The 24,378-nt window shown below is 40.6% G+C and overlaps 4 protein-coding genes across 5 annotated transcripts; 2 read left to right on the forward strand and 2 right to left on the reverse strand.

Moving 5' to 3' along the window:
• Nucleotides 1-2,179: 2,179 nt before the first annotated feature.
• LOC137937628 (receptor-like protein kinase BRI1-like 3) lies at nt 2,180-6,732 on the reverse strand. Its single transcript, XM_068782731.1, has 2 exons — nt 6,314-6,732; nt 2,180-6,189 (listed from the first exon to the last, which is right to left on the reverse strand). The coding sequence occupies exon 2, from the start codon at nt 6,067-6,069 to the stop codon at nt 2,458-2,460; it is 3,612 nt and encodes a 1,203-aa protein (XP_068638832.1). The 5' UTR covers nt 6,070-6,189; nt 6,314-6,732; the 3' UTR covers nt 2,180-2,457.
• A 2,908-nt stretch (nt 6,733-9,640) lies between these two features.
• On the forward strand, nt 9,641-11,114 carry LOC137937171 (putative 4-hydroxy-4-methyl-2-oxoglutarate aldolase 3). 2 transcript variants are annotated; one of them, XM_068782266.1, is made up of 2 exons: nt 9,641-9,911; nt 10,468-11,114. In XM_068782266.1, the coding sequence occupies exon 2, from the start codon at nt 10,485-10,487 to the stop codon at nt 10,983-10,985; it is 501 nt and encodes a 166-aa protein (XP_068638367.1). In that variant the 5' UTR covers nt 9,641-9,911; nt 10,468-10,484; the 3' UTR covers nt 10,986-11,114. The 2 variants fall into 2 exon arrangements, with proteins under 2 accessions (XP_068638367.1, XP_068638368.1); XM_068782267.1 differs by lacking the exon at nt 9,641-9,911 and adding an exon at nt 10,234-10,305.
• An 889-nt stretch (nt 11,115-12,003) lies between these two features.
• Nucleotides 12,004-14,998, forward strand: LOC137937537 (F-box protein At-B). Its single transcript, XM_068782602.1, has 4 exons — nt 12,004-12,267; nt 12,594-12,799; nt 13,150-13,249; nt 13,369-14,998. Exons 1-4 carry the CDS (start codon nt 12,058-12,060, stop codon nt 14,656-14,658), a joined length of 1,806 nt encoding a protein of 601 aa, XP_068638703.1. The 5' UTR covers nt 12,004-12,057; the 3' UTR covers nt 14,659-14,998.
• Nucleotides 14,999-15,585: 587 nt separating this feature from the next.
• LOC137936557 (COP9 signalosome complex subunit 6-like) lies at nt 15,586-24,315 on the reverse strand. The gene is made up of 9 exons (XM_068781301.1): nt 23,829-24,315; nt 23,065-23,153; nt 22,703-22,796; nt 21,438-21,499; nt 21,261-21,339; nt 21,076-21,168; nt 20,694-20,794; nt 17,236-17,291; nt 15,586-16,130 (listed from the first exon to the last, which is right to left on the reverse strand). Exons 1-9 carry the CDS (start codon nt 24,100-24,102, stop codon nt 16,049-16,051), a joined length of 930 nt encoding a protein of 309 aa, XP_068637402.1. The 5' UTR covers nt 24,103-24,315; the 3' UTR covers nt 15,586-16,048.
• Nucleotides 24,316-24,378: the final 63 nt, after the last annotated feature.

Below are 24,378 nucleotides of genomic sequence, written 5' to 3' on the forward strand. Positions count from 1 at the left end.
TATATATTTGTACATAATATATTTTATATATTATTAATTAATAATATATTATCACAAAATTTAAAACCATTGGTTTAATTAACTATAACAATCGGATAATTATGCCAAAATAATTTATCAAATATTTATTTTAACAATATTTTAATTATAACTATTAAATCACTATTTTAATATAGTAATTTATAAATAAAAATAATTATTTTATAAATAAAAATTATAAATTAATAATTTTTATGAAGATAGTTTAATTTTTCCTAACTTAGGAAAAATTAAACATCTTCGTCTTCCTCAGCAGCGAGCCAGCGGGGCGATGGCAACTGGGACGGCTAGGCAAAGGCAATGACCGGCGACGGCGGCGGGCAATGCCGACAGAGGCGGCGCTCCGACGGTACGCCGAGAGGGAGAAGAGAGGGAGACCGAGAAGCTCTGTAAATGCTCGACCTCCCGTGCTTTGCGGGAATGAGAGAGGGCTGCGGAAATGAGAGAGGGAGCAGAGAATGAGAGAGGGCTGCGGGAATGGAGATGAGAGAGGGCTGCCGGAAAACCGGAGAGAGACGGCGGAGACGAGAGAACGAGCAGAGAGCTTGGGCTTCACGGAGACGACAGAGGGCTGCGGGAACGAGAGTCGCTGTGTGCGGGAATGAAACGATCGAAATGAAAAAAAAAACAGAGACTGTCGAGCCAGAGAGAGCCCGCGCGAGAGAATCAAGTGGATGATTCTCAAAATCGGGCGGAAAACACTTTCCGCCCGTTACTCTTTATACATGAACTCTTGGTTCATGTATATTCATGTACATGACATGAATTTTGGCTCCCCCTAACAACATCAGGACATGAACTATGTAATGCGCTTGAATATCATGTCCTGAGTAATGTGCACTAACCCCCCCTTACTTCGCCTTTTCTTGAGGATCATGTAATTTGGGAGAATTTTGTTGCCCACAATCATGCATATTAGGTTACCTAAATCCTCATCATATGTCTTTTTTGTTGGCTTTGATCAATCCGACCCATCGATGATTTCAGAACAGTTAATGACGTAAGGAGGCCCCCAGGAATCCTTCGATTCAACCGAGTTAAAAAATTTAAATCATTTGATTTGTATTTTTATGAATTTCTTCGGTCCCTTACTGTATAATAATCCATCCTTCAGCTGAAATCGACACTTGGATAATCTTCATTTTTGACTAACTTGTCAAGAAGGAATCTACACGCAAAACCAGTTCAAACCCAGGTAAGATTTACAGCATGCGAGCACCAGCACAGGCCCGTCTCTCTCATCGCTTTCGTAATCAAATTTAAGAGAAAAACAGGAGCAGTCTCTTTCCAATCCCCTTGGCTTCACGTGAAAGTACCAGAGCCCGACGAACTCCGGCTGCCATTTTTGGCTTCATGTAGCGTAATTCCAAGTTCTAACAAATCAAGATACCGCGGACGTCGTCTTCACTGTCCCCATTTCCTACCACACAAAATCAATCCGAATTTTCGGGTAAGAATTCATTGACTATCCCTTCCCTGTATTCCCGTTTTTCGATCTCTTCACGTCTTGTCTCTCTGTAAAAATTACAGCTTCCGTATCTCCGCTTATCCATCTCCCTCGACCACCCTTTATTGACCGCGAAGGCCAGAAACAAAGCGGTTGCTTGTGTCCGGCAGCCTGAGATTTGCGTGCGCGTCGTTTCACACCATATTTATTCAACCGATACCAATCCTCTTTTCTTCCTTCAATTATGCTGCATCCCCACCAAACACTCTGAGCGGATTGATGGCGATTGCTCTCCCCTTTTAATTTTCTAAACGAAGCTCCTTGATCGATTATCATAATGACGGGCAGATGAGGCTTATTAAACTCGCGCGGTTTTGCTACATTCAAAGGTCGGCATTTCTACGTCTTTGGTGCTGTGGGTTGCTGACGTGAGATCTGGTAAAAGATAGAAGAGTCATGTTGCAGGTTAATGGTGCAGACACTCGGTAATGAGTGTTTGCTTCTTAATTGAGGTTTCTTCAGTTAAACCCAACTTACTACTCAAGCTCCACTCGATTAGGTCTTATTTAACCTTCTTTAAACATTAATTATGCGTAATAGATATGCGAATCAGGGACTCGAATCATCACTCATTTCAAATGATATCAACTTTACACTATTCCACACCCTATCTGATTAAGGATCTCTCTCCAGGGCAGTCGGAAAAGAAGAGCTGATGATGGTTACATGAGAAAAGTGAGACTGAATGTCAAAGAAATAACAGAGATATAGTAGCCCTTCTTTGTTCTTAGATATCATCTCTTCTTTTCTCTCTCTATTACCTTCTCTACAGCTCTTTGTGTGATATATACAGTAATACAAAGTGTATCAGAACTAAAATAGTTTCAAATGTGAGAACTACCGAATCTGGAACGAAAAACAAAACTGTAATCTGATCCAACCATGGAACCGACCAGCAAAACTGTCACAAATTAAGGCTCCTTCTCTCTGGATTCGTCAAGGACGTGATCTTTTAAACAGAACCCATCGAGTATATCGCTCTCTGAATCGATTTGAAGCTCTTTGAACATCGCCATTACTTGAATCATGGTTGGCCGCCGAAGGGGTCGGTCGTCCAAGCATTCACTTGCAATCTTTAGGTACTGGTACAGCTCTGCCTCCCCAGACTTGCTGTCTGTTAGTTCTGGGTCGAATATCTCACCGGCTCTCTTCTCTCTCACCAGCTGCTTGGCCCATCCGACCAGATTATTATCACCGAACTCGTTAGGATCTATGGGTCTCTTACCAGAGAGAAGCTCTAATAATACAACTCCGTAGCTGAAAACATCACCCTTTGTGGTGCATCGGAAACTCTGGTAGTACTCGGGAGGAACATATCCTGGAGTCCCTGCAAGAGTACTTACACTTAAATGAGTATCAAAGGCATTCATCAACCGGGCCATACCGAAATCAGAAACCCTTGCTTCCAGATTTTCATCTAGAAGAACGTTACTGGATTTCATGTCTCTGTGAATTATGTGAGGTATGCAGCTATGGTGAAGAAAGGCTAATCCTCTGGCTGACCCAATTGCAATCTTCTTCCTTGCAGCCCAATCCAGCTTAGAACCACCAACCTTAACTTTCCTGTCATGGAGTACCGTCTCCAAGCTTCCCCATCGCATGTATTCGTATACTAAAAGCCTTTCTTCCCCAATCTTGCAATAACCCAGTAATGGAACAAGGTTTCGGTGTTTGATCTTGCCAATGGTTTCCATTTCTGCTGTGAATTCTCGATCACCCTGACCTGTTACTCTCACCAGCTTCTTGATTGCTACTGTACACCCATCTTTTAGACGGGCCTTATACACCTCGCCGAATCCGCCCGAGCCAATCAGGCTATCCGCGCTGAAACCGTTAGTCGCTTCCAGGAGGTGGGCAAAAGTGAGCTTTCTCAGTGGCTTCTCGAATGTGGCCACGTTAATGCTCAGGGGTTCAAGTATCCCTGAAAGCTTCCAACTATTGCTTCCAGATGTGGGGAGTCTCTCCACGTATTGCTCTCTCTGTTCTTCGGTATTCTGGTTCTTCCTCATTTTAAAGAGAGCTAAGGAGAGTGCAAAGATGAAGAGCATTGCAACGGCAATGCCGATAACAACACTTCCTGCCATTGACTGTTTCTTCCCCTTTGAGTTCAAATCAGGGCGGGTCCTCGCCGAAGAATCACATGCGGGTAGAGGAACCCCACAAAGGCCGGAGTTGTTTTCGTATCTTGATGGCAGGAAAGTCGTCAATTGGCCGGAAGAAGGAATGGGGCCAGTAAGATTGTTGTTGGAAACATCAAGATCACTGAGAAAGGTTAGACCGCCCAGTGAACCCGGCACAAACCCATCCAGATTGTTGTGAGAAAGATCGAGAGCTCCAACCTCTTTAAGGCCCCCAAAACTGTCTGGTATTGGTCCAGTAAGCCTGTTATGTCCCAAATTCAGAACCTGAAGATAATACATGGAACCATAGTTATCAGGAATTGTTCCAGAGAGTGAATTGTAGGAGAGGTCCAGGTAGATCATACTGCCATTGTTGCTCGCGAACGAGTACACGGTAGTCCCAGAGTATATTCTAGTGGAAGGGCAGGAATGCACCATCGGAAATGTGGAGAGCCTCTCTATTCTGATTCCCTCGAATTCAAGAAGTCCCCCAGCTCCACGACAAGCAGTCCCACCCTCGTTTCGCACGAAAGCAAACTGTTTGCCGGACACCACACCGGGGAAGATTCGACCTGCCTGATCCGCAAGTGCCGCCGGAACCGGGCCGGACAGGTTGTTGCTATTGAGGTCTAGCCATATGAGATTTTTACATTTTCCCAGGGCCGGGGGGATCTCTCCGGTGATCGAGTTGTTGCCCAATTGTAATATTGCGAGGTTCTGTAGTATCTCGAACCCAGCCGGGATTTCTCCAGACAGACGGTTGTCCGAAAGAGAGATCCAGATGAGGTTCAGGCAACTTGTGAGTGTAGGAGGAATGATTCCGGATATCATATTATTGTTGAGAATCAAGGTCTGTAATTTCCCTCCATGGGAGCAGAAGCTTTCTGGGATTTCACTTGTTAAACGGTTAGCCCAAAGAACCAGATCCACAAGCTCAGGGAGTGACCATAATTCCAGTGGAATCGAACCATCCAGATCATTAAGGCTGAGATCGATGGTTTGGAGTTTCTTGCAGTTTCCAAGCTCCAATGAGACGGAGCCGGAAAGGAAATTATTGGCGAGGAGTAATCTGCGAAGTGAAGTTAAAGAATTGCAGAAGCCAGATGGAATGTTACCCGTTAGTTCATTGGAGCTGAGATTGATGATTTCCAGGTTTGTGCAATTTGACAGTGACAGAGGAATCGAACCCGTGATGTTATTGAAGGGAACATACAGTTCCTTCAGGTTGGACATGGTACTAACAACTGAATGAAGAAAATTACCGGAAAGCCGATTGTCCGCCAGGTTCAGTACCAGCAAAGAAGAGCATCCCACGAATGTTGAAGGAATTACTCCTGATAATTTATTACTGGACAGATCAAGCACCTGGAGGGTCCCGCAAGTCCGGCCCAGTTCCGGCGGAATCTCCCCGGAAAACTCGTTTTTCGCCAGATACATTCGCTGTAAATTTCTAAAACCGCCAAGCATAACAGGAATCTTGTCCCCGATAAAATTTCGGCTGATGTCTAGTTTCTCGAGTCTCTGGCAATTGGCTAAGCTCGCTGGAAAGCCCTGCCCGGCAAAACTGTTGGAGGACAAATCAAGAACCGTCAGGTTTCCGCATTCCCCGAAATCAATCTTCGAAAATTCACCGGAGAAGTTGTTGTGAGAAAGGTCAAGATGCTCCAGCGAGGCGGATAGACGAGAGACAAAACCTGCCGGAATATTCCCCGAGAATAAATTGTAGGAAAGATCGACAACTGAGAGTTTCTCACACGAAGAAGCTGAGATTCCGTCCAATTCCCCGCCGAATTTGTTGTCGGAGAAATTTAGCAGATTCAAATTCTGGCAGTTCGAAAGGGAGTACTGCAACAACCTACTGTCTGAAAGCCGATTTCGGGAGAGATCGAGTTGTAGCAGCGAAGGGCCGATTAAAAAATCGCCGCCGGGAATCGAATTGCGAGACAGAATGAACGAGACCAAGTGCGTGCAGTAACGAAAGATTGATTCTGTAATTTCCTCGGAGAAGTTGTTTGATGAAAGGTCAAGCGACTCCAGGCTGCATGTCACAGAAGCTCCAGAGAGGTTCCCATAAAACGAATTTCCGCTGAGATTGACTGCTTTGAGGCTCTCAATAGCCAGAAGGGTGTCAATCTGCAAACGCCCGACGAAGCCGGCTCCGCTGAGATCTATTTTCACCACTCTGCCACCGAAGCAGGTCACTCCAGTCCAAGAACATGCGCTTGAAGAATTTGAGTTTTGGTTCCAGTTTCCCAGTACATTCTTTGGATCTCGTTCTATGGAGCGCCTGAACGAAACTAAGACCGTCATGTCGTCGACTGACGAGACTTCTGCAGCGGATAGAAAAAGCAGTAGCAGCAGCAGCAATAAACCCAAAAGTAGCATCTCTTTCGAACTCACCATCTTCGCTCCCGTTCTATTTCACCTCCCAAGCAGCAAAAAGATCGGTTTTTCCTTCTCGCTCAATCAGTACGTTTCGCTTCAACATTTCGGTGACCTCAATTGGAAACGGATTCTCCCGCTCTGTGAGTCAGTCGCCATCATATCAGGAATCAAATATCCCACATGAATGGACACAATAGACTAATTCAAGATAAAATCACAGAAAGAAAAAAATCATGAACAAAATGAACTTTGACGAAGAAACCTTAAAAACTTGTGTCTGAAGCTCTTCTCATGCTTCTAGCTCGGAATCAAACCCCTCGCAAAACCGAAACATCTATCCGGAATCAGAAGAAGAAGACCACTCAAATCCCAATCTTCTCTGCAGGCTACCAATTTCGTTTTCCCGATCGATTCACTTTGCTGATTTGAAGGCGAACCGACTCACCGAGATCTCCAAACCGGAGACTTTTACTTTTTCCTTTTTTTTTTTTTTTTATATAATCCACTAACTCTTCCGATCTTTTATACAAATTCTCGGTCCAAAACTAGTCCACGAACCAGACTGTACGGAACACGAGATCGGCACCGAAAGAGAAGGAAGTTTTTATAGTTTGAAAGAGAGAGGAAGCAAAGCGATGAAGAAGGAGAGAATACAATACCGACAAGTTGCAGGGAGAAGTGGCCGGAAAATCGAGAATTCATTTTTCATCTTTTAACCTGTTGTGCTTATTTATACCGATTTTTATCAAATTTCGGGTCTGGTCAAACTCGGGATTTGATTCTTCGAGGCTGCCTTTTTGGCTTTCTCTTTCCTTTCATCTTTTCCCTTTTATTTTTTCCACAGTTTCTCAATTTTCTTTTCCTCGGCGTGGGTTCGGGCCTCGGGGGCTCTTTGCTGTATTGATTTTCTAAAATTTTTGCTTCGTTCCCACCCCATTTAGGGAATCCGACACGCGCCTCGGTCCATGGAGACCACTACACTTTAAATTGCCCCCTCTTCCCCAATAAATTACCGAAACGACCGAGGGCACTTCGTGCCTTACGAACTTCAAGGGCATTCCGCTTTTGTCTCCTCATTCGAGTCCTGAATTCCTGGGTGAGACATCCATAGATTCCACCACGAGGGGCAATTAGGTCAAAATAAAATTATTCGCTAGAATACAGCAGAATCCACGCAAGAGAACGTCCGATTTGGGCCGTCCTTTAAATCAAAACTCAAAAGCCGTCAGATGCCTTGCCTTCCACTCCTTCGGACCGCACGAGCGCCTCGTTTCTGTCATCTTCTACGTGCCACACGCCCCCCCATCCGTTATCAAATTTACCCAAATGCCGCCAGATTGTTTCGATTTGGATATAACCCGGACCCACCTAGTTAACGTCAGCTATTGGGAAGACGTGGCCCCTCTCGTGGAGAAAGATGATGCAGTTTAAATCTTACACGTGGCAAAAACTTGAAATTTAATCCCAGCTGGTAAGGTTGACTTGGGCTGTTAATCGATCCTTGCCGTCCAAGTGGCGCAAAGTGAAAACAGTCACAGAGGTCAACCGAGGACGAGGCGAGACAGGCGTATTATGGTCATTTCCAAAGAGAGTAGTGGGACCCGCGAGGGAGCGCATTTATCGGGCCACCCGTGTGCCGTCGGCCTCAATGACTAATTTTGTCGTGGAGTACACGTATTCACGCGTGTGTGTTTATTGGGTGATGAGATAATCCGTGAAGGGCAATCAAGGAGGGGGGGGGGCCGCGTACCGGCAAACCTTGTTTCACGAATGCCTACTCTGCCGTTACGTGTCGGCCGAGGTGTATCTTTCTGCATGTTAAATTCTGTCTTCTTAAGTTCTGAGCCGCACGTCCCTCTCACAGCGATTTATTGTGCCAGTTTCAAACTACTTCCAGGAAGTTGCTTCTATTTTTGTTTTTTTACCATTTAAACAAAAAAAAAAACAAATTACCCGCTTAAGTTTAAACACCTCTTAATTCTACTGCTAAAATTAGAATTTTATATTCGAAAAATTCTAAAAAAACGCATATTTATAAGTTCGCTGAAACTTGTGAATATTAAAATATGATTATTATCTTATTTGTGCTATTTAAATATTAAAAATACGAAAAACATTTTCGCTTTTTAATATTTTTTTAAAATATTATAAATTATATAAATATTAACCACTTTTATTAAATTAACATTTTTAAAAAAACAACCATTAAACCGAGCTCAAACAAACACTCTGAAATATCCGACCTTGAAAGATTATTAGACCTAATAAGCAGGTGTCATAGTGCACATATTCAAGCCCCCGTGCCCAAAATTATAGAATAACTATGAGAATGGTCGAACCCCAAGACACAACGAGTTCACCATTCCCACCTACGTGTGCATATCTTCTCACGTGCATGGGACTCATAGTGACCTTTTGAGCACCAATGTGAGTGCTCTGGGACATTTTTTTAATCGAAGCAATTGAATTTTGGGCAGACCGTACCATTGTTGCCAACGGATGTTTGAAATTGGTACATTAGAAGGAAATGAATAATTTGATTAGTTACAATCAAAGGGGGACCCACAAGAACCCCTAATGAAGCCGCCCGCGTAACCTGATTGAACCGAATCGTCCTGCTTTTCCACCTTGTCCAAAGAAAAGAAAATGAGGGTAAAAGAGTAAAACAACAGTTGCGTTTCACGATTTAGTTAATATGATTAGATTACGAAGGTAAGGCTTTTTTTCCGACGAAGATCTAAATCGGATACGTGGGTTGACTACTGGGGTTGAATTGATCGCTGAGGTGGACCCCACCATACAGACGGCCTGCGTTCACCGGTGGTTGCCAGATGGTCTTCTAACGTGCACTCAACTCACTGGATTCCGTGGCCCGAGGCTTAACAGGTTCACGCAACTACCTCTTTGGCCCACCAATCGGACGGTCCTGATTATGGCTTTATGCCATCCAGTTGTATTCGTGTTGGACACGTCGTTTGTCTGATGAAATGGACAGCTCAACACCATCCCTGTCTCTTCTACAGAGGACATCCTTTGACTGGGCCCACTCTTGACATATCCACGATTTCGGTCTATTTTTTCGGATTGGACCGTCAGCTGCTCCCTCCCCAATGGGTACTGGCCCACCATCGTCTTTATCAATGGCCCCACAAAACGAGTCGCCCGGAGCTTCCTTGAATGAACGACCAAACCCAGCTTTTATTGAAGCCTCGACCAAAAGCGCCAGGTTTTAAAATTTAAAAATAACCCATTATATATAAAAATTTCATATTATATATATTTTTATAAAAAAAATAAAAAATTAGTCAGTTTTGAAGGTTAGATATTGAGGTGATCATTTTTTTTATAAATATTTACTATATTTTAATTTTAAATGTTATTTATATATATTTTTTATTAAAAGATGGGCCTCAGAGACCAAACCAAGTGTCCATCTAGACACAAGATGGGCCTTGGACATGGGGACAAGGGCAGGAGGAGAGGCACAGATTGAGGAGTTCCGGCGAACCACCGAGACGGTAATCTCCTTCTCGGAAGTCGCGGATATACGTTGTGCGGTCATCAGTCAGAAGAGTCGACTACCAAGGCGTCATCCATTTTCATTGAAAATTTTGAGATGACAGTGGCTAAGAACAGTTTTTGTATCCTTTCTAGTCATCCACGAGGGGTTCCTAAGTCTAAACCGACTTCTGTGGATAAAATAATGTCAGAGGCACAGAAATCGATATCAGTAGAGAGACGGAGAAGATTGCGAAGTCGTCGCGGTGCTCTGAATTTTATATTTCGGTGGAGCTGTTGAAGCGGGAAGACATCGATCTGCTCCGCGGGTTGCTCATCATTCTAAGCGAGCTTCGGATTGGGTTAGTTTTCAGAATTCCTTGATTTTTCACTCTTATTTTGCAATCGACTTTTTACCCTGTGGAGCGATCACATCTGGGTGATGTGGGTTGAGACGTGAGAGAGAGGCTTCGTCCTTACTGTTCTCTAATTCGGAGCTTTTATTTTGCATATTTCTGAATGATTTGTCGTATAGGGTATCAGATTTTTCTTTCGACGATTGCAGATGGGAATGGATAGAGATTATAGATTAGGAGGGCTTTCTGATGAAAATCTCTTATGGTTCGAATCTTGCGCACACTCAAGGGAAAAATGAATCAGTAACAGTTAACTCATCATAGAAGAAGTGTTGATAAACAATTATAGCTTAGGAACACCAGAGCATGCAGATATGAGCTTGAGATGACCCCACACCCCGTGAGACTACAACATAGTCTTTGTTTTCCGTTTGGTATTCTTGATTTCATATATACGATGCTGTGAATTCATAATTTCAAGCATTCTAAGCTGAAGAAGCTTTATGAAATAGTGCTCTGCAGTCAACCCTAACTCTGCAAATTAAAATTTTCTTTTTTACAGCTCTTGCGATTGGATCCATGGCTGCAATGGCAACTGCTGAAGTATGTGATACAAATTCAACACTAGTGGCTAGCGGCGATCTTCGTGCCCTTCAACCAATCTTCAAAATTTACGGCCGAGCTCGGGCATTCGCCGGCCCCATCGTGACTCTGAAGGTATTTGAGGACAATGTCTTGGTGAGAGAGCAGCTTGAATCCAGAGGGGACGGAAGGGTGCTAGTGATAGATGGAGGAGGCAGCATGAGATGCGCCCTAGTGGGGGGAAACTTGGGGCAATTAGCCCAGAACAAGGGTTGGTCTGGCATAGTGGTCAATGGTTGCATCAGAGATGTAGATGAGATTGATGGGTGTGATATAGGAGTTAGAGCTTTGGGATCTCACCCGATGAAATCTAATAAAAAGGGCGTTGGAGAAAAACATGTCCCTGTTTCCATAGGAGGCACTTTGATTCTTGACGGGGAATGGCTGTATGCAGATGGTGATGGCATTCTTGTTTCAGAAACTGAGTTGTCTCTGTAATAGGTATGGTGTTAATTGATCGTGCAAATCGATCTGTTTAACAATGTCCTTTTTCTTTCTCGTCTTCTTCAGTGGTGAAAACGTATGCTTTCAGCTTTGCTCAATAAAATATTGTTAGGTCTGGTTTTACTGAAATCTGCTATTTGAACAGAAGTAATCTCGTCAGGAGCAGTCAAGAACCCTATACGACCATGCTTTAATTGTTCAAATTAAACAACGGGAATGTTAATACTAAATTGGGTTCTGGATATCCGTAGTGCGGTCATCGGTCAGAAGAGTGGACTACGGCATCGATCATGCATCTTCATTAAAAATTGCTAGAACAGTTTTTTGTTTTGTTTATTTTCTGATCATCCAAGTAGCACAAGAATCAGTAACAGAAGAGAGACGGAGAAGTTTGCGTAATCGTGGTGCTCTGAATTTTATATTTCGGTGAAGCTGTTGAAACTTTGTTGGCGGACGATCGAGTTTTTGGATTTGCCAAAAAAAAAGGGTAGACGAGTAAAGAGAGACATGAAGTGCTCTTCTTTCCAATCTTCTTCAGCTGTCAGCTTGACTCATGAAATTGTTCAATAATTGGTCTGGTTTTACTGAAATCCCTCCCTAAGCATGAGAAACGTAATCGCTGCTCCAAAGCCTTGATAAGCAAACAAGCCATTTCTTAACGTAAATGGTGATCTGAAGTTTCATTTCATAATACACCAGAAAAACAGGAAGGGGAACTTCACTGTCTTGGAAATCTCTTTTTCTTGGTCGTGTCAACCATCTTCACTGTTTTAAACTTTTAAATCATTTTCAATTGTCACAAAAGGGATATATTAAGCAGAACAGTAACAGTGATTGCCCAGAGGCAAATATGTGATTGTAGGATACGAGCACTGCGAGTCTCTTCGGATGGCTACTTTACTCCTACAAATTTAGCTTAACTATAAAACCATTTTCAGCGAATGGAAGCAATAAATTTTCCAACGAGCAGTACCATGCGTTCTATTAAATAGCGAATTGAAGCCGAATGCTTTTTACTGAATATATATCCTTTCTGCAACAGATGGTGAGCTTGAAGTAGTGAGAGATGGAGATGATTAGTCAGCGAAACAGTCCTATGGTGAAGATGCTCAGAACTGAGTCGGATAATTATATGGAGGGTCTTCCGCGGTGTCTTCTCCAGGAGATTTTTCAAAAGCTGGATGTTGAATCATTATGTCGTGCCGCTTCGGTGAGCCGCACCTTGAACTCCCCGGCTTCGCAAGCTCTTGCTTCTCTTTCTGTATTGGACTTTTCTGTAAGTCGTTGACCTTGAATTTTCTTGCGTGTATATCTTTCTCCATCTAATTTCCCCTACCCATTTCCTGTTATTTACACTGAAATCTGAATTCAGTCTGTGTTCTTTCAAAAATTGGTATGGGGCTTTGTCCTTTCTGGATGATACTTCGTGAAATGGCTGTTCCTCATTTATAGCAGTTTATTCCGTACTTTGCAGGTTCGGTATAGGAGATTAGTTGTGCAAATTCGGCTAGATTTTCAAAAAATCTTTCAATCTTTTTTAATGATATTTGATGATTTAGGACAGACGCATATTTATCTGCTTAATTGATGAGGGAATTGCAGGGTTTTTCTCCTGACGCCCGGATATTGGAGCATGTTCTTTGCGATAACAATATAGTGAGAAACCTCACGCTTGACTGCCGCCGACTTAACGATTCTTCGATTAGGGTTTTTGCTAAAGGACACCTTCATGAACTGGTTTTGTTGAAATGCTCCCATTTCACCTCTTGGATTTTCACCGCCATTGGAGAAAATTGTCCCAGATTAAGGTATGAAACTTCAAGCCCTTTTCATGACGCATTTAATTAATTTCATTGAGATTAATCCAATCTTTTCCGCTTCTGGTGTGATTGGGAAATTGCATTGCTAGTTGATTAGATTGAATTGAAGACGGTCATAATATTCATGGTCAATAGGCTAACACTGATGCTCAAAATTTGCATGTCTTTCTTTAGTATTAGCATTTCCTTCTTTCTGCTTTTGTAACTTAGATTTGATCTCCATTTTCTTGAACTTTGAATGGATTTTACTCATTAGTCTAAAATTCCTTTTGAGTTTTACAGTTTATGGGTGAGTTTGTGTTATTCCGTTCTTTAGGTTTTCTACTCATTTCTGACAGAACGCTGAAATTGGAAATGATTCATCGAACCATACAAGAACCACATCGCATGTACAAGGAAAGATTTGCAGAAATTCTGAAAGGGTGCTTACACTTGGAGGTGGGAAAAAAACTACATTGACTTGATATTTTGTTTCTATAAGTTCAAATTGAATCTGCTCTTCCTCTAAAGAAGTGTTATTTGGTTCCTCTTCCAACCTCCTTTTTTTTCCTTTGCAGACTTTATCTGTAAAAGTTCGGGATATAGATGGTTACTGTATCAATTTTGGATCTCTAGCACACTTGCTTCCAGAAACAATTAGGGTTCTACAGTTGAGGAGCACGTACGAAGAGCACATGAAGCAGCTCATTCATCACCCCATTAGTTCCAGGCTGGTTTCCCTGTCACTTGCCGTGGACGTCATTACTGATGAGCTGATCTACCAAATCACCCATAATCTCAGCCTTTTGGTAAAGCTTGATCTTGAAGATAAACCCAGTTATAACCCACAATCGCATAGTGACTTGTCCAACCATGGATTACAGTCGTTGGCCTCTTGCACCCACTTGACTGACCTCTCTATTGTTCGACGGAGAGAGAATGTTTCTGCTACTTTCAGAATGGTCAATGATTTTGGAATCTTCCTACTAATTGAGGGCTGCAAAAATTTGGAATCAGTAAAACTTGGTGGGTTCTCTAGAGTTACTGATGCAGGCTTTGCCTCCATTCTCCTTTCCTGTAAGTGGCTGCGGAAGTTTGAAGTCATAAATGCATTTTTTCTCTCAGATTTAGCTTTCCATGATCTTGGAAATACCATATGTTCCCTTGTTGATGTGAGACTGCCCTCGTGCAGTCTTCTAACCAGTGAAGCTGCACAAAGTATTGCGTTATGTAAGAACTTGGAAATGTTGGATCTTGGGGGTTGCAAAAGTGTGGCAGATCAAGGGCTAGAATCACTATCAAGTCTTACAAGATTAACCACATTGTACCTTTCTGGAACAGACATAACTGACAGTGGTTTACGGGCTCTAGGCTGTGGGAGCTCACCCATTGAATCACTGTCTCTTAGAAATTGTAAGAGGGTTACCGACAGGGGACTGGCTTTCTTGCTGGTGGAGGGAGGGATCATTGCCAAGACTCTGTCAGCACTTGATCTGGGCTTCATGCCAGGAATTTCAGATAAAACTATTTTTACTATCATTGAAGCTTCTGTGCCAATTACTGACCTTTGCATCCGCAACTGTTTTTATGTTACTGATGCTTCTATAGAGGCCTTGACTTCAGATAATGGAGCTGGGAAAAGGAAGAAGCCACTTAGGAGACTCGATCTCTGCAACTGCAGTGGATTGACATCTAATTGTTTCAAATTACTGGGTAGAAATTGTTTTACTGGTCTACGTTGGCTTGGTGCTGGGTCTACACGTTTATCCAAGAGAGATACTGTAGTCACTCGCGCAAGTTTGATCATCTGTTTTAGTGGTTGTGAAATGGGTTGTGGCGATGATTGCACAGACCTAATGGAGACCTGAGACTCATCCAATTGATCCCGTTTTGTTGACTCCTGCTTTTTAGTAGTTTCCAACACAAGTACTTGGAAACTAATATAAGGAATTTTTACTTTTCAGTAGCCAGGTGATTCCAGTTACAAGCATTTGTTTCATTTATAATACTGATATAGGCATGTCGAGAAGAGACTAGCCTCTGTAAAATTGCTCCATTATGTGCCTTTTCCACATGCCAGAACTCTGGGTTTTATACAATGTTATTAAACTGGTCTGTTATTGATTGGTCAGATTGAACTTGGTTCAATTAGGTTTGCCATCAGTTGAACTTGTGCTGATGTAATCAAATGAAATTATTTATACTATCGGGGAGACTTCTTCCCCTATCAAAATGGACGGGGCTTAGGCGTGAGTCTGACCTCTGCCCTTCTATCGGCAGAGGTCCTATCCTCCCTCTTTTCCATCTTCCCCTGCCCTCCTGAATAGAAGTTCTGCTTGTTAATGAAGAGCCCTGCCTGCAAAACAGTTAATTTGCTTTTATACTCGAGGAGGTGGAGGGAGACTGACCCAGGCCAAGGTTGGGTGGCCCTTTCAGTCGTTTCCTATCCTCACTGGGTCTCTAAAATTCAGACTTGGTCAAGGGACCAAAGTGTTGTGAACCTGGTTTCTCCAACCGATACATCAGGGAACTATCCTGGTTCTTTACAAGACTAATACACTGGTTAATTGCTCCAAAGAGTGCCAATTTCTTAACACATCCCTCTATTCAGTATTTACTTGGCTGGTTCGATGTAGTTCAGACAACAACATATAGTATATTAGAAGCAAATTAAGTAACTCGCTAAAATATTCTCAAGTAGATACTTTCTTCAAGGTACCAAAAACATTAAATATCCTTACATTCTTTTTTGCTAGATTATTCAAGTTCCATGACTGAGACAAATTGAGAGTTTTTAATCCAACAGGCATACACTAATAGTATTTTTACCATACGAACATATGACTAAAAACTGATTTTTTATGTAAGTTACTGGCAGGGCAAAGTTTATAAAAGCTCTCAGATGTAACAAAGGCCAACTCATGCCAAAAACAACATGGAATCTCGGTAAATTGTTCTGCTATTGTAGCGTAATATGCACCTTCCAATTCAGGCAATGGCATTTACATCGAAAGTCAAAGCATTTCCTAGGGCGTTTTCCCTCGTTAATGAGGATGTCCGTAATCTGCAGATAAACATTTCATACGAGAACCAAGTATACACAACCAAATGCCCATTTCCGGGGCATGAATCATTCGAGAGAAGAGGACTTCAGCTGCAACCACCAAACTATTCTCGCCATTACGCAGGGCCGAGACTTTTCTGAGCTAGGCTCAGAAGGAGAACTTCCAAAAGGTTTCCACCCCCAACAATAATGTTTCAAATGAAAGCAGTACGGCCTCCCCTCCTAGAATGCTTGTCATACGTAGTATTAAACTTATCGACCAACTCGTTCATGGTACTGCAAAGATAGTAAAGATTATTAGTAAGTACCCAAACAACTAGACTCCCAACACTATGTAGGTTTCATTCATCATATGGACCAAATTATTAATGGTAATCTCTAAAGACAGTCCCATTAGATACTAAAATATCAAACACAGCCAAAATGCACTTCAAAATACAGCCTTATGATTAAGATTTAATGGAGAAATGTGGTCTTGCTGTTATGCATGGTTAAAGAAGAGTAAAATATTAAGTCAATAACCAAATTGCCCTTAAATTGATTTTTAAAATAATGAATTGACATTTTATAAATAATCATTCTAAAAATGATTGTCTTGGGTGGACGGGGAGGATCTCTGTTGCAAAGAACACAGGGCAGGGGAGGCCCTCCCCAGGTTCCCTCTTCTACTCATCCCACAGTTCTCTTATGCCAGGGGGAGAGGAAAGGCCCTCCTCCCTTGCCCTCAAAGTCACCCAGCCTCAGCACAACTTTGAGGCCAGGGGAAGGCCCTTCCCCCACTTCCTAACGAAAGAGAAACCATAGGGAAGGAAGACCACCCTATGTAAAAACTAAGCTTTTGCCTTCCTCACCCCTAACCTTTCAGGCCCACCTGCCTTCATCTCTCCCAGCAGGTGAGACAAGGGAAGGTGGGCAGTTTTTTTTTAATAAATAATTAATACTTTTTAAAACACATTGATCTTATAAGACAGTTATACTCCTTCAATTAACAGTTTTTGTTAAAAAATTATGGGTGCTATTTGAAAATAAGTTATATTTGAAATATTTCCAAGAGGTCCTTTTAAGAAAGAGTCCAAGGGGGCCATATCTGAAAATTATTAAATTATTCATCACCCTTGTGTGTGATGTGTGCACGCGTGAGCGATGATCTCACAAGACAATCATTACCTTGAATCAAGGGCTTCTGTTAAAAAATTATGGGTGCAATTTGAAAATAAGTTACATGCAAAATACAACATCCAAGAGGTCCTATCTAGAAAGAGCATCCAAGAGGCCATATTTGAAAATTACCAAATTATTTATTGTGTGTATGTGAGAGTGTTTGTGTGAGACGGATGAATGAGTAAGAGACTACCCACGTCAGAAGGATGAATGGGCATACCTTGAGCTGTTGGTGAACATGGCAAGGTAAGTCATCAAGAGTGTATCATTGTACTCCTACAAAACCAAAATGACATACTACAGTCAGTAGACTGCATAAAATACACGCACAAATCATATTTGTCAAAACAGAGCTTCTTAGGTGTATGGCTGCTTCATTGTTTTGCAAATCCCAGCTTGCAAAATATGATTAACAAACTGTTCATAAATGAACAAGAAAATAGGTTTCAATCTAATAGAAAATATCAAGAATCACCTCAAGGGATCTATTTCGTCTTCCTCAAAAGCATGAAGTAGAATTTTAGTATTTTTCCTCTTGTAATAATTTCACAGATGAAGAATAAGAGGTAATTGATTTGTTGAGATAAGTTTAAGAACCAACTCTAAGTCAAATATCTTATATGTAAGAAATCCTTGACCATAAGAAAGCTTCATATGAGGTCAATTTTTGCCTTCAAATATAAAGGTAACTAATTTTTTTAGTGACTATGAGAAAAAGGGATCCAATGCAAAACTACGAAGGAGAAAGCGTACAATGGGATCAATAACAATATAAGGAACAAACTCAACTTAAAAGATGGAAAGAGAAATGAAACACGAAGGGGGATAGTGAAGCCAATAGCTAGGTGTTGCAGCGCCCATGCGTCGACTATGCTAAGTTATTGGTGCTCCTACGAGCATGCATGACCATGTTACATTTAAATTTTTACAGATATCTTCAACCTCATCAAAGTACAACAAGAAGCAGCTTGATGAGGATGGTTTTTTTTTTTAATTGTGATTGGCTTTTGCTTCTCTAAAGAATCATAACATAGAGAGGATGTATCAGTCCTCCAGCATTATTAGAAATGGGCTGGAAACACCCTCCTCAACCAAAATATCAGCGTCTTTATTGGCAGCCCTTAACTTGTTCAGCCAAGATATAATAAATCAGCAGGCATTTGTTTCTACAGGTCAAATAAATGACTACACCCAAGGCTCCTTCCTCAACAGCAGGGAAAGTTAAATAGTATTTGACTGCAATGTGCACAGGTAGCTGATACCAGTAACAGAACAGTGTTTAAGAGAAAATTTTACAATGTGTGAATGAACATTTTTCAAAATTATGGCTCTTCGATCTTTATTTCTGGAAAGACAAATTGTCAATATTTTGACAAAATTGCCCTTATTTCCTGTCTACTCTCACCCGAACCTGTTTCGTTTCAAAAAATGAAAACACACACATCCTAATAAACCAGATAGTAACATAGGTCTAGGTTAGACCATAATATAGTAGTACATTACCACTGTCAAACCTAGTTGTAACGTAGGACTATGACTCTATAACCTATGACCTATTTGTAAGTAACATAGTATTAAATTTGTCTTCAGGAAATAGTTTGTATGTATGGAAAGAAAAAAAATCCAGTTATCTAGCTCATCTCCATGTACTTGATGCATTTTGTCCATGTACTTAAGTTAAAGAATTTTGCCTGTTCCTTTCTCTCAAGATCCTCTTGATAAAAAATGACTTTTTAATTCTGCAAAAAGCTAAACTGATTGAAAGCAATCAACTACATTGCTGACAGCAATTAACTGCCAGAAAGCTTGAAGAATTTTAAAGCAGATGACTAAATTGACTGCTCTTTAACCAGTAACATTTTTTAATTTTCGCGACACAATAAAGTAGTTAATTGCATTGAACTGTAGTCGACTGTTGTGGAAAGAGAGAGTACTATGAATTTCCAGCAGTCATTTTTTGTAGCAGTCGACTATAGCAGTTGGGCTATAAAAAGCCAAGGCGATTTCTCAGTTCAGAGTTCAGTCATTCTTCTTCCTGCAGAGCTTCTGTTTCCTTTAAAACTTCTTCATACTTCAGTAAAGGCATGAAATATAAAAACGCACCGAATAACTTAATACAAAGGAAAAACAAAATCACTAGAAAACAAACAAATAAGTCCTAACTAACAAAAAGGAGATAGGTGCACATAAGGTACTAGGTTACTTACAAAGAGACAGATATACTACTACATTACAAACAAAGAAGCTACTAGGTTACAGAGTGATAATATACTTTTTTAAGATTTAACCTAGTCCTATGTTACAACTAGGTCACATAGTGATAAAGTATATTATTTTATTATTTAACCTAGTCCTACGTTACTACTAAGTTACATAGTGATAAAGTACTTTATAATGGTTTAACCTAGACTTATGTTACTATTAGGTCTATGAGGTTTAAGCAAACAGCACTCATGAATATATGTTCTGATTTAAAAGCCAGTAATGTGAATTCTAATGGTTGTTTTCCAACTATCTAAATTGTAATATTCACTTTTTATTTCCATTGGAATTTAGTCATCCGATTATCACTATCAAACCCATCATAAAACCTCCATAAAACAAATAGAGCCTTGTCCTTAAAAAAGAATGCAAGTACACTAAGGGAAAATGTAGCAGAGAATGTGTTCCTATAAACTATTTTCCAAGGACAGAGATATACTACTATGTTACTTAAAAATAGGGTATTAGGTCATAGAATGATAATGTACTATGTTATAATTTAATTTAATCCTATGTTACAACTAGATTATACAGTGACAATGTACCATGTTATGATCTAACACTATACCTGTGTTACTATCACGTCTATTGGGTTGAACTCGTTTCCATTTTTTAGAAACGAAAAATAGGTTCAGGTGAGAGTGGACCAGAAATAAGGGCAGTTTCGTCCTAATAACAACATTTTGTCATTTCAGAAATCAAGAGAGAAGAATTGTGATAATGATAAAAGACTGCCAATACATTGTAAAATTTGCTTTTTAAAAATGACCATGGCTATAGACTTTGATTCATCCTATCAATGGCAAAAGCAATTGAAAAAGTTTACTTAATCTTGGTCATGAATTTCTCCTTTTTGAAGTTTTGGTTTGTTAACCCTTCACTCAGTCTCTCTCTCAGTAAAAACTTGCCAAAAAGCTCTAGTTTGTAGATAAAGGGGAGAGGTAAGGATACAAAATCAGAGAATGATTAAAAAAGCCAGATTTTAAGATGGATATCTCAATCACTAAATGAGTTCTGCAAGAACTAATGCTATTTCATGTTTAGAATTCATGATATTTTTGGTATATTAAATGATAAGCTAGTTGGAAGGCAGAATAAAAGGAGAAAAAGAGTTGGGCAATAAACAATTGACGAGTGTTGTCAAAAGCATCATTCAAGGTGGTCACAAGCTCAAAACAGGACAATGAAAGATAAATTTCAATACTTTTGACACTATGTTCATGGGATTGCCCTTGTAACAAAACCAGTTTCAACCAATATTTGCTTTGATTTTTTTTTTAAAAAGTGGCTGTTCAAGTACATAATTGTATACATGACGCACATTCGTGCTACCTTTCATTCATGCTACCTTGCTTCCAGTGCCTCATCTAAACCATATCATTTGTGTTTCGGTAATCATGAAAGAGCAGAACTCACCATCAAGAAATCATCTTGGAATTTTGGTGATTCGATAGCTGGCAATCTTCTTAAAAGACTTGAGACCTGCCTCAGCAACGAGTTGTCACGGGGGATATCTCCTGAATTTTGATAAAAGTAATCTTGTCAGGATTAATCAGGTGACCTATAAGAGCATGTTTTTATTGTGCAAAGTAAACAATGACAAAGTTAATACCAGAGTGAGAGTTTGTACATGAACGGAATTTCGGATTTCATTAATTATAAAAACATACATTTATCATAATAATCAAATTCATAACATGACTGGGATAGGACAAGGAGTAAACAATACCAAAATGCGGATGCACAATCTAGAGTAATCACTTTCATCATGTGGACCACTTGAGAGCAAAATAGATACCTCTTTGCATTGAGAGAAGGTATTGGTGAAGTATTCTGATCCTGCTGTTCAACATTTTGATGGCACTGTATGTACCAGTAAGATGTGCAGCCACTGTAGGCATATTTCATTTAGTTTAGAGTAGCCAACTGTCAATAGTAAAACGAGAAAAGGGAGAATAATGAAACAGATTAGAAAAAACCCACATTGAGTAGCAGCAGAACCACCATCAGATGGCTTTAGATGAGCAACATGATCTACTGAGATTCTTTCAGCCTCCACTGTCTTCAAAGGAAGAAAGAGTTTTTTAGAGTAGTTTGCCTACCTTCAAGAAAATGAAGTAAGTAAAGAAAAAGAAAGGAGAAAAAAGAAAAAGGACAAACCTCAATCGTGTAGCTTGATCTAACAAAAATTAGCTGAGGAATCCCATCTATGACATGCAACTCTGGAATCGAAATTATATTCCCATATGATAATTAAGACCATGGTTAGTCAAAATAATAGAGGAAGCCCACAAAATGATTAATCAAGGAGAATCTGATCATTTTCATGGATCAGGAAGATCTCCAGTGGATCCTAGTCTTTTGGAAATGCATAATTTTCAGGCTAGTGCCAAAACAATTGAAACCAATGATAGTCAAAATATTGAAGAAACCCACAAAATGAACAATCAAGGAGAATCTGAATATTTGCATGGAAGCAGGAAGATCTCCAGTGGATCCTAGTCTTTTGAAAGTACGTCATTTTTCTGGCTAGTGCAATCAGAAATCCTCTGTCAACCATAAAACTACAAAAAGGTTTTACTCAGCTGAACCCACATACCTATAAAGAATGTTTGTTGACATCGCTCTAACAAAAAATGGGCTAGGCTAAAGATTTGGTACTACAGTTCTCATGACAGGAAAATTTGATCAAGTTAGGCTTTTTTTCCTATAAATTTGGTTAAAATACCCCCAAACACTAGTGACACAAGACCTATTGAATGACAACCCAATCTAACAATTGAACCAAAAGCTCAATCCATGTATTTAGGCTCTTTTTTAGGAGTGGAAATGAGCCAAGCCCAAGCAAAAGCTTTTGTTGAAGCTCAGCTTGAGCCCCTCGTACTTGAGCTGGAGCTCGGATTGAGCTGGATACCATAGTCTCGAGCTCGGATTAACTCGATAAAAATCATGACTCGGTTTGACCCCTTTTATACAAAATGACATTTTGTTAAAAGCCATCGAGCCAAGCTAGGCAAAGCTCAGGCTCGGCTCGGCTTGGCTCGTTTGGGTTAAAGAGCTCAGCTCGGGTGAGAACTGAGTTGAGCTGCATCTTGCCACCCCCACTCTTTTGCTATTTGTGCCAGCACAAGGTCTTTGTACCCCCTGTTTGCATTTTTCAACACATATTACACCTGTCTATACAGCCAAATGGGGTAGCACAAGGCTTTGACATGAATCACTTAATTATGAAAATCAAATTAGGAAACCTGGTGTCTAAGACAAATTTGTGATTCTACCACTTTTACCAGCATCAATAGTCTCCACTCATTCAAATTTTAAGCAATCAAAAGTGAAGAGGGATATGATGCAGATGAGCGAAGTTGTAAATTACATGAAAAATCACAAGTAAGAGATTTATGATGTGAGGTGTGAGGAGTATGTACCACTTTCATAGATGGCAACTGGAAGATCCTTTTGAGCATGGTTAATTGAAGGATTTAAAAGAACATAAACTGGGCTTTCGTTTATATCCATCAACTGCTCACAAAACAACAAAATAGGACATTTTATACTCAGCAGATGTTCATCTGACTAAATGACACCTTTGCTAATTTTCCTTTATGCTAAAGCAAGAAAATAATAGAATCAAACAGACTAATGGGGTTCAAGTACTTTTCATTCATAATTAAGCCAACAAGTGCAATGAGTTCATTTCTTCAATTGTATGCTCAGAAGCATCAACCTGACTAGACTGAAGGCAAGTAGCATAAATGTGCATCTATATTATTACTACATTTGAACTTACAGCTTTATGAATCTGCATATCTGATTCCTGAGCATCGCTGCCAGTTGAATACCAGCCAAGTATATAAAAGTTTGGAAAAACCTTCTTATCTGGTTCATTGAGCACAGAAAATGAGAAAATTACAATATAGAATAAGATTTTTCCTAAAACTATGAATTGAGAAGGATAGAGCATAACAGAGGAATTTAAAAGTAGCAAGCGCGTTCCAGCCACTGACTTGGCTGCCGCCAGTCTACATAAAAGAAGGTATTGCATGTAGCAGCCACAGGGGATTTAAGGACAATCAAAAGCCAAATCCAAATAGATTTAATGATGGTTCACGGGAAAAAAGGCGCTAAATATCTGGGAGAGCAAATCGATTCCATATATAATTTTTACCAAAACATCCATCAGTGAATAACTCAATAAACTTAATATCACAATGCACAGGCCTCAACGAAAATCCCGGCCATATATGGGGTGGACAACGAGGAACGTTGTATGAGCAATTTGATCTCATAGCCGACAATAAGACTGCACCCGACACTTCTTCCTTTAGGTGAAACCAGAGGTGCAACAAAAGAAGAAAGAAAAGGAAAAAAAAAATAGGAAAAGTCAGAAGTGGAAAAGCGAAAGAAACTGTAAATATGTCTTGACTAGGGCATGATATGACTCCAAACATATGCAACTTTCATAGAACTCGAAAAGATGAGTTGAAACAGAAGTCACAAGAACGGGGACATGATAAAGGCTTATCAAGGTTCAGGTTTAGAGGCAGTTCTTACAGAGCTCCTGCTTTTTCAAGAGAAAAGACCGATCAAGCGAGTCGTTAACTGGGTCATAGAGGAGCTCAAAGCTGTTAAAGATCTCCACTGTCCGCCCTCTTTGAACACCGATCACGCACCCGAAAACCCTAGGTGGAGCCGAGGGCGACGGCGAGGCAACCCCATTGTTAAGGTGCGCCTGCTGCGATTTCACGCGTGTATAGTGGTCAGAGATGTTCACGATCACCAGCGGGTGGAGCTTGAATGTCAATCCACTGCTCGAAGACGAAGCCATGCTTGCTTCTCTTTACAAGGAGGAGTAATGAGATGCGCAGAAAAAATAAATGAAGAGAGACAAAGGAGGCTAGAGAAAGTGAGCTAAAAAACAGTTGTTGCTTATCTCCAACACTTTCGATTGATCTTCTACAGGATGCTGCGTGCTTATCAATAGTTAAGGGTGGGTTCCTCGAGCCTGTTTCAGTCTTTCAGACTCCACGCGACTACAGCCGGAACATCTCGCTTGAGTAACACCTCGAGTAGGAGGCATACAGTTTTTAGAAACCCGACCCCT

This window comes from Aristolochia californica, unplaced genomic scaffold (assembly GCF_029961685.1).
Source record: "Aristolochia californica isolate CCGP_79_NKW_82.1479 unplaced genomic scaffold, dmAriCali1.0.hap1 SCAF_7, whole genome shotgun sequence".
NCBI classification, from domain to species: domain Eukaryota; kingdom Viridiplantae; phylum Streptophyta; class Magnoliopsida; order Piperales; family Aristolochiaceae; genus Aristolochia; species Aristolochia californica.